This window comes from Petromyzon marinus, chromosome 53, assembly GCF_048934315.1.
Source record: "Petromyzon marinus isolate PM22_M1 ecotype Great Lakes invasive population chromosome 53, UKy_Petmar_22M1.pri1.0, whole genome shotgun sequence".
NCBI classification, from domain to species: domain Eukaryota; kingdom Metazoa; phylum Chordata; class Hyperoartia; order Petromyzontiformes; family Petromyzontidae; genus Petromyzon; species Petromyzon marinus.
Genome location: NC_133719.1, coordinates 7,969,959 through 7,979,988, shown reverse-complemented (window position 1 = coordinate 7,979,988; position 10,030 = coordinate 7,969,959). Strand labels below are relative to the sequence as shown.

Below are 10,030 nucleotides of genomic sequence, written 5' to 3'. Positions count from 1 at the left end.
AGATTTGAAACACGGCAGAACGAATTCTTCTGCTGTAGCTGATCACTGTTACAACGCTGTGGGTGATCACGATATAGTTTTCTCCGATACCAAGGTTCTCTGCAAACCCACGGGTTTTTATCAGAGATTTGTCCACGAGGCAATTCAGATTTACAAACACAGACACAATTTCAACCGAGAGGATGGTTTCAAATTAAGCAATCATTGGAAAGATGTTCTAAATCAAACCAAACATTAAACTAATTTTCAATGGTACAGTATATTTATTCAAGTAGTGGTATTCCAAACTTTCACAGCAGCTTATTTGCCTTCACACCAACATTATGTAAACTACCCCCCCCCCCCCCCACCGTGCCGGTCCAGTACATCATTGTTATGCTAATTCCTTTGTCAAGGCGTTTTTTGTTTCCTCCCACACAGCTTAAAGGACGTGACCTGGGCTTGCTGTCTTCACTCCAACGCTGTCCTCTGGACAGTCCAGTCCCTTCACCTGATGAAGGCCACTTGTGTTGTAGCCGAGACGTCGTGATTTTTTTGTTATTTATTTTTACCTACGTGACTTTACCGAATAGAACCAAAGAGTATGGATCCTTGCAGTCTAGAAAGCTTCAAATCTAGAAGTGTAATTGTTTGTTATATGAGGGGTTCATACAAAAATGTATTTCATGAAAAAGACTAAAATGTAAAGTTTGTATTGAATCAAAATTTCCTATTTTTATAATCACATTCGGTGTAAATTTTCGTTCATCACCCAAAAAGTTTTCCTTGATAAATTTTGTTGAATCGGCACTTTTATGCTGTTTAGGTTTTTGTGTCTTGACTGCAAAAAACTGATTCGTTTAGATAAAGTCCAATATACTCTAAGGTTTGTCCTTGTGACTTATTGAGTGATAGCAAATGCAGGAATGATAACTGATTAAATGATGTATAATTCTGTCACGGCGTGCAAACGAAAAGATAAAATACTAAAACAGGGGCCTACTTGGCTTTTATCAAAAGCGGTGCCGGTAGATTTTTTTTTATAGAAAATGTACTATGCTTGTAGTAACAAACTAATAGTTACAATTTTAGTGTGCCTTTCATGATTTTTTTGCATGAAAATCCATGTAGGGTTTAGGTGGGGGAGGGCGGGACAGGATGGGTTAGGTGGGAGGGGAGGGGGAAAAGGGGAGGGGTTAGGTGGGGGGGGTTAGGTGGGGGCGAGGGGTTAGGTGGGAGGGGTTAGGTGGGGAGGGGTTAGGTGGGGGGGGGGTTAGGTGGGGGGGGGTTAGGTGGAGGGGGGTTAGGTGGGGGGGGTTAGGTGGAGGGGTTAGGTGGGGGGGGAGGTGTAAGGTGGGGGGAGGGGGCAGATGTGGCCACGCCCACCTGAGTGACTTCACCGCCCGGCCAACTTTTTTCCCGCGCTTTTTTTCATCGCTTTTGGCTGCGGTGCAAGGTGGTGAGTCGACATTTTTCTCTCGCGCGGTTATCTCATGCCGAATATCCCTTTTGTGTACGTACGTAACGTTTTGATTGAACATTGTATTGCCCAGCACGAGTAATAAACACGCAGCGACCACATCGGCGAATGTTTCAGAATGTTCGAGCTCCACGTTGTGTGGGCCAGAGTGCCTATACAACCATCGTGCGTCACCGTTTCTCTTTGATAAGATCCAACATTACCAACTCCCATCGTCACCGTCGTCATTACCATCACCCCCACGTAGTTACCACGCTAAGTGGCGCGGTGGTTAACAACAATGTCATGTGCAGGTTAAGAGAGAACCCTCCCCCCCCCGCCCCTATTGCTGTTGATCCACTGCTGGATGTCGTGCGTAGACGCGCGTGGTGATGGGCCATAGTTTGACGCTTACCTGTTCAGTTTAATTCAAATAATTTCATCGCACAAGAGCAGGGAAGCAGGCCCCCTTAAACAAACAAACAAACAAAAAAAAACTTGCCCTGGAATCATGTTGGGGGCCTCTGAATCATGACGGTTTCGTCAAATTGTCGGGGATTTAATCGTAGCACGCGCGAGGTGATGGTCCGTATCCAGTTGTGCACAAAAAACACCGCGTGGAATGCGTATGCAAGAGAAAAAAAACTATTCTCAGTGTAATAGTGTAACCAAGCAACTGTTGTCATGGTATTTGTACATCTTGTAAATGTTACGCGACTTATTTTGTTGTTGCAGAATTCTTGTGAAAGTTATAAAGAAGGAAGGTTGAAAAAATCCAAACGATCACGTCTGCTGGTGACACTGGACACATTTCTACGAAGGTGATTATGAAGCGTAAATCATCCATTCTTTTTCTGCTATGTGACAGTGTAATTGTTTGTTATATGACGGGTTCATGAAAAAATGTATTTCATTAAAATTACTAAAATCTAAAGTTTGTATTGAATCAAAATTTCCTATTTTTATAATCACATTCGGTGTAAATTTTCGTTCATCACCCAAAAAGTTTTCCTTGATAAATTTTGTTGAATCGCCACTTTGATGTTTAGGTTTTTGTGTCTTGACTGAAAAAAAACTGATTCGTTTAGATAAAGTCCAATATACTCTAAGGTTTGTTTTTGTGACTTATTGAGTGATAGCAAATGCAGGAATGATAACTGATTAAATGATTTATTATTCTGTCACGGCGTGGAAACGAAAAGATAAAATACTAAAACAGGGGCCTACTTGGCTTTTATCAAAAGCGGTGCCGGTAGATTTTTTGTTATAGAAAATGTATTATGCTTGTAGTAACAAACTAATAGTTACAACTTTTAGTGTGCCTTTCATGATTTTATTGCATGAAAATCCATGTAGGGTTTAGGTGGGGGAGGGTGGGACAGGAGGGGTTAGGTGGGGGGGAGGGGTTAGGTGGAGGGGTTAGGTGGGAGGGGTTAGGTGGGGGGGGTTAGGTGGGAGGGGTTAGGTGGGGGGGTTAGGTGGGGGGGGTTAGGTGGGAGGGGTTAGGTGGGGGGGGGTTAGGTGGGGGAGTAGGGGTTAGGTGGGGGAGGGGTTAGGTGGGGGGGAGGGGTTAGGTGGGGGGGAGGGGTTAGGTGGAGGGGTTAGGTGGGGGGGTTAGGTGGGGGGGTTAGGTGGGGGGGTTAGGTGGGGGGGTTAGGTGGGGGGGGTTAGGTGGGGGGGGGGAGGGGTAAGCTGGGGGGAGGGGGCAGATGTGGCCACGCCCACCTGAGTGACTTCACCGCCCGGCCAACTTTTTTCGCGCGCTTTTTTTCATCGCTTTTGGCTGCGGTGCAAGGTGGTGAGTCGACATTTTTTTCTCGCGCGGTTATCTCATGCCGAATATCGCTCTTGTGTACGTACGTAACGTTTTGATTGAACATTGTATTGCCCAGCACGAGTAATAAACACGCAGCGACCACGTCGGCGCATGTTTCAGAATGTTCGAGCTCCACGTTGTGTGGGCCAGAGTGCCTATACAACCATCGTGCGTCACCGTTTCTCTTTGATAAGATCCAACATTACCAACTCCCATCGTCACCGTCGTCATTACCATCACCCCCACGTAGTTACCACGCTAAGTGGCGCGGTGGTTAACAACAATGTCATGTGCAGGTTAAGAGAGAACCCTCCCCCCCCCGCCCCTATTGCTGTTGATCCACTGCTGGATGTCGTGCGTAGACGCGCGTGGAGAAGGGCCGTAGTTTGACGCTTACCTGTTCAGTTTAATTCAAATAATTTCATCGCACAAGAGCAGGGGAAGCAGGCCCCCTTAAACAAACAAACAAACAAAAAAACTTGCCCTGGAATCGTGTTGGCTTATTTTGTTGTTGCAGAATTCTTGTGAAAGTTATAAAGAAGGAGGGTTGAAAAAATCCAAACGATCACGTCTGCTGGTGACACTGGACACATTTCTACGAAGGTGATTATGAAGCGTAAATCATCCATTCTTTTTCTGCTATGTGACAGTGTAATTGTTTGTTATATGACGGGTTCATGAAAAAATGTATTTCATTAAAATTACTAAAATGTAAAGTTTGTATTGAATCAAAATTTCCTATTTTTATAATCACATTCGGTGTAAATTTTCGTTCATCACCCAAAAAGTTTTCCTTGATAAATTTTGTTGAATCGGCACTTTGATGTTGGTTGGATTTTTGCGTCTTGACAAAGCAACGTAATAAAGTTGTTCATAGAAAAAAAACTGATTCGTTTAGATAAAGTCCAATCTACTCAAAGGTTTGTCCTTGTGACTTATTGAGTGATAGCAAATGCAGCAATGATAACTGATTAGATTATGTATTATTTTCTAACGGCGTGCAAAACGAAAATATATAATACTAAGACAGGGGCGGACTTGGCTTTCATCAAAAGCGGTGCTGGTAGATTTTTTTGTAGAGAATGTATTATGCCTGTAATAACAAACTAATACTGGTAGGAACGAAGTTGTAAACTTGAGTGTACCAGCCTGCAATAGATTAATGTGTCCGTCCGTCCCCTTTCAATACTTTAACGAAGTGAAATCTCGTGCTGTTGGGTGTAAAATCAGCAATAGACAGCGCAGAGACTTGTCCTACCAGCCCACCCTGCAGGGACCTGTTAATTAGTTACAATTTTAATCAGCCTTTCATGATTTTATTGCATGAAAATCCACGTAGCCTGCCCAGCGTCACACAGTGTAGTGTCAGGCGTTAGGCACAGATCACCAAAACGATATAATTATCGCAGGAAATAAGTATTTAACAAGGGTGCTGTAGGTGTGCCATGGGGTAAAACATTATTTAAGTGTTTTACATTTTGTTGTATTTCATCAGTCTACATTTATGAATGTTTCATCCCAAAATTCTAAGTAATCATTCTCTTTGCAGGATTATTGCATGATCTTTTTTAAGTGTATCGACCAACACTCCATACAACACGGAAACCAGAAAAAAACATCAACACCACACGCCAGAGGAAACTGCAACTGATCATGACAGCGACTGAAGTCAGCTCCTGCGATTCGTTAACGTTTCATTTCCATTATAGCGGCAATGTTCATGCCATTACTTGTTCTCCGTCGGAGATAATTGGTGAAAGAGTGAAGAGCGTGCTGAATATTGACTCGTTTTGGTTAAAGGGGCTATCCGATCAATCAATTTGGATCAACAATAACTCACCTTTTGAGATTTTACAATCGACGAAGGAAATAGAAGTCATAAAGGATAGCAAGGTAACAAAAATAGAGATGCGAAAGTTCAGCGACATTAGCCAGCTTACCTACTTTAACATTAGGTGTCAAAATCAAGTTGGCATTTTAACCCAGAAACTTCAAGTTATAAATATTTGTGTAGCTGCACACAAAAACGAAAGTCTGCACGATGCTCTCATGAAAGATGGCCGGTTCAAGCCAGGCTACATTGATCGTTTCATTTTGACAGCGTGCGACTCAGTCGTTGCTCGAGTGGATACCAAAGAGCTTGTAAAACTACATGAACATAAGCTGTTTGGAGTCTCGCTAAATACAAGAAAAAGGTTTAAAGGAGGAAGCACATTGGATGCTTCAGTGTCTGAAAATACTGTAGGTGCTGTGCATACTGGAGGCAGCGCCGAGACCAGTCGAGTCTGTGAATCTCAAAAAGACGACATTGAAAGTGGGCTTCAGAAGTCAAATTCTCAGTGGCTGCAGGATACACATGTGCGACGTAAAAAGCAAGCAGCAGAACAACTTGGATGTAATTTGCAGAGAGCTAAAATATTGGAAAAATTACATGGAAAGGTATCAAATCATGTATCCGATAGCATGATTGACCATGTTTATTTACGGAAAAAGCAAGTTGCGATTGTGGGCTTGGGAAAAGCCAAATCCAAAATTGGAACGTGCATTCATTTGAATGATGGTTACATTATGACTTGTTATCATGTGATTGATTTGGCACTTTCATTAATTGAAATCTCATTTTCACATGATATTCATACACGCTGCGTTAAAGATATAGCAGATAACATATTTGTATGTTTTGACTACGTAAGCTATGATAAAGAGCCAACGTGGATGGAATTGGATGGAAGAGTGTACAGTTACTGTGCTACAGAAAAATTAAAGCGCTTTGGCGACAATTTAGATTTTGTAATCCTGAAGCTAGCAGATGAAAAAGTGCCGGACATTTCAGTAAACCCAGAATCGGTGCCTTTTGGTGGCCTTTGTGAAGATGGTGAGCCCAAAGGGAAAGTTGCACTGATAGGTCATCCTGGTGGGGACCTGAGAGAAATAGACTTCACAGACATTGTACTACCAGCAAAGCGGGACGAAATGGCAAGAAATAAATGTACTCGAAAGTATGGTACTCATTTGTATGGTTATAAGGATTTCATGAGTGTAGACAGGGTAACTTATGACACGTCTTTTTTTCACGGCGCTTCAGGCTCGCCTGTGATAAATACAAGTGGAAAACTTGTAGCGATGCACACATCCGGTTTATTGCTAGAACAAAAAAAAACGGTGCGTTACATATTGGAAATCGGGGTTGAAATCCGTGCTATCATAAACTACGTGAGAAAGCATAACCCGGAGCTCTTAAGTACGTGCTTTCCAGGGCAAGATGCTTTTAAACCTGAGCCAATGGATGAGTCATAAGATCATACGTTTCGCTCAGCCCCACTCATTTGTCCCCTTGCCCCCCCCACCCCCTTAGAGGCAAGCAATCCTAATTTAAAATCAACTTAAGTTTTTATTGTAACAATGCGAACCCCGCGTAATACGTCTATCGCAAATGGGGGTTGGGGGGCACAAACGGCAGGACCTTACCAAGTGGGAAATTGGACTCGCTGCCCCACCCACGTGGGAAACCACGTGCAGGGAAAATGAAGCTTTTAAATGGGAGGGGGCAAGGGGGTAGATAACGAACACACTGGGGAAAGGCAAGGGGAATAGAGCGGGAAAAGCGGTTTAAAATAAACTTTTACGTCCAATAATGTTTAAGCATACTTGGGGAATGCTATCTCAAGCTAATTTCAGGTCTTTTGGGTAATTGGCAATTTCGCGAATTGAAAACGTGGCCATTAAGCTAATTGCAAGATTATGCTTTTAACGGAGCGCGTCTCAGCTGCGTTGGCTTGTGTCATCCGAGCTAAGTGTGTATGTAGCTCACCGAACTGAGCGACTTAATGTACTCTACATAGATTAATGGCTGCAAAACTTACCACTCGCGTGGCCGGGTCTAACTTACCCGCTGTATTCTCATGGGAGCGCAGCGTTCACCTTGTCCTGTTTTTCTTCCTGGACCCGGTGAATGCAAACTTATTGTTTGGTTTTGCGTTTGATGGGGTCCCCATACTTTTTATGCAATACGTTTACCAATAACATGGTAATACAGCAGCAGCACATCTCACAAAAATGCTTATACTGTATCTGTTATATTGTGGCTGCAAGCGTAGGAATACCGCCACGGGCAGATCGTTTGAAATTCTGAATGACGGAGACCTATAAACATCGGCCTCAGATGAGTTTTCATAATCTGCAATGTTTAATGTATCTTATGCATAACCCCTGCTTTCCATTATCACGATGATCAAGTTTCACACTCATTTCCCTAGGCCTTGATAATGACATTCGGTGACGCGTTTTTCATGACCACAACCTTTTTGTACTCGTTTTTAACTTCACAAGTGCCGCATGGCACAAGCTTTAAATGGGCAATGCCAGATATTAAATAGATTATGAACCGCTTGTAGTGTTTGATTCAAGATATACGTAACCTGTTTTCTCTCTTACATTCGATGGCGTAGGTGCCATTAAAAATTAGTAACTTCGCTATACTGTATTGTATATTCTTCTTGGTTCTTTCGGTAAAGTCACGTACAAGGGAATTAATAAAATAATAAAAATAAAACATGTAAAAGTTTAAGTCATATTATTTAATTATTTCCCTTCTACGTGACTTTACCGAAAGAACCAAGAAGATGAATCCCTGCAGTCATTAAAGCTTTAAATCGAAAATTTTATTGTATATTGTTTATGAAATCATGCATATAAAATATTTTCAAATGACAGGTTGATTTATTGATAATCAGATTTTTCGTATATGGTATACGTGCAATTTGTAAAATGTATTTTTTTCCAGTAATGTTTGTGTTGGGAAGGTATGCGTTTGTACGTGTTCCCTTGCCAAGCACCAGTGGCTGATGTATTTGATGTCTTGAAACCTGGTAACAAGTTAATTAAATATCCATAACTGAAATAAAGTCGATCAAGTACACAAGTTACCTGTTTTTACATTTGTTAAAAGTAAAACATTAAAATTCAAACAAGTGTAAGAGCCTCCAGGACGCAGTTGTATTCAACACATTCAGTGCATCACTGCCAAACTACCATGTGCACAATTAATTAGGCCCGATCGTGTGTGCACCTAGCTCGCTTCAAGATCATCAGCCAGGACTTGAACCGGCAGCTTCGAGACCAGTGGTGTTTTTAAAACCAATTTTAAGAGGGGGGCCACTGAAGCTGTTAAGACATCAATCACTCCGCCGGCACGGGGGTGTTTTCACCATTTGTTATCGTCGGGGGCAGCACTAAAGGCCACCAGGAGGCCGTCAGTGGCCCGCGGGCCTTGAAATGAAGAACACCTGTGCTAGACCCAACGCAAAGGCTCGATCAACAATTCACGCTATCGACTAGACCTGAGCGGAGGTCCACCCATGCGCATATCCAGCTAGGCCTCACGGCCAAGGCTTGACCTTGTGTGTGACCGACTACGGCTTTATCCTACTCCGAAACGTGCGAGATTAACCGGGTCCTGACGGCCATCTGCACAATGACCACGAACCAACACGATGAATAGCCCTCTTCTATACAGGCGTAAAGATGACTTCAACGCACTCGTCCCGGGAAGGATTTCTTTATCAATGAGCCACTTGGCCACGCCCCTATTCTCGATCATTCTCGTGGCCACCAGTCCACTTACCGTAGGTTGAATCTATTGTCATTATAAAGGTACAATGAAAGGCGAGTGCATGTGTGTGTATTGAACACTGGGTCACGGACTCGGCTTGCAGATACAGCACGCCACCGTTCTCAACTCCATAGGAAAGGACCACAGCCGGTGTTGTGAATTTTGTGTTCTTTGATGTATCGTTATCAAGTTAGGGCATAATTATAATTTTAGCTTAAAACAACTGTAGATGCGTGCTCCAGCAGCTGAATGTCATTTTTTACGGACACGGATCGATCTCTTTCTACAGCTCCCTGTTGTGGAAACTCGTCAGCAGTGGCGTAAGCAAGCAAAAACTAAGCTTAAGTTTGATTTGACCAGGTAAAGCCCACTTGAGCTATTCGCTCTTTTTGTCAGAAGCGACCCGGTCACAAAGTGGCTTATCATGTGGAAATTTACAGCAGCCAAGTAAGAAAGAAAGCATGTTTCTAAATGTGGAGGGAAAAACCGGAGGACCCGGGCAGAATTCCATGCCACCACGGGGAGAGAGAGACACAAACTCAAAATATACAGCAGGTGTCAGGGTCAGGATCGAATCCCACGATTTCCTGCATACCAGGCGAGGTAGTTAACATCTCGCCACCGCAACTATTCAGGGCTGCTCGCTTACTTTTCACTGCAATATATCGTCCATATGAAACATGTTTGATCGACCTTGACTTAAATAGACAGTTTAATAATGTACAACGCAAGCAATGGACTAATACATATAATTGTGAACATGTTTGGTGTGAAAGCTCATCACTCTTCTACCATTGCTACTGTTCCCATGAATGTCACTCATTTATTCCTCCACACATTATTTAGGACTTGTACGTTCTTCAATTTAAAGCTCGTATAACCTTGCTTTATTTTGCCAAGCTCATCAACTCTTATTCGTTACAAATTCAACAGTTGTGCGCTTTATTGCTGGTCTTATTGTTTTTTGGGCCTGTGCTCAGTGACCGTGATAAAAAAAAATAAAGGTTAAGACGGGAGAAGCTCTAAACAAGCAGGCTCCGTGTCCTTTCTCAATGAATAATTTGGTGCGCATTTATTTCCGTCACAATAAAATAACACAATATGCCTCCACATTTCTGCCCGTCCACGTAAAAAAATAAACGTATTTTTCTCATCCCATCAGCCG

At 42.8% G+C, this 10,030-nt stretch overlaps 1 protein-coding gene across 3 annotated transcripts; it reads left to right on the top strand.

The window, feature by feature from the left end:
- Positions 1 to 1,347: 1,347 nt before the first annotated feature.
- Positions 1,348 to 8,230, top strand: LOC142905412 (serine protease FAM111A-like). 3 transcript variants are annotated; one of them, XM_076051973.1, is made up of 4 exons: positions 1,348 to 1,438; positions 2,174 to 2,259; positions 3,772 to 3,857; positions 4,804 to 8,230. In XM_076051973.1, the coding sequence occupies exon 4, from the start codon at positions 4,908 to 4,910 to the stop codon at positions 6,549 to 6,551; it is 1,644 nt and encodes a 547-aa protein (XP_075908088.1). In that variant the 5' UTR covers positions 1,348 to 1,438; positions 2,174 to 2,259; positions 3,772 to 3,857; positions 4,804 to 4,907; the 3' UTR covers positions 6,552 to 8,230. The 3 variants fall into 3 exon arrangements, with proteins under 3 accessions (XP_075908088.1, XP_075908090.1, XP_075908089.1); XM_076051975.1 differs by lacking the exon at positions 3,772 to 3,857; XM_076051974.1 differs by lacking the exons at positions 1,348 to 1,438; positions 2,174 to 2,259 and adding an exon at positions 3,147 to 3,236.
- The last annotated feature ends 1,800 nt before the right edge of the window (positions 8,231 to 10,030 follow it).

Bases quoted from the DNA above. Each gene is read 5' to 3' on its own strand.
- LOC142905412 (XM_076051975.1), top strand. From the start codon at position 4,908: ATGACAGCGACTGAAGTCAGCTCCTGCGATTCGTTAACGTTTCATTTC.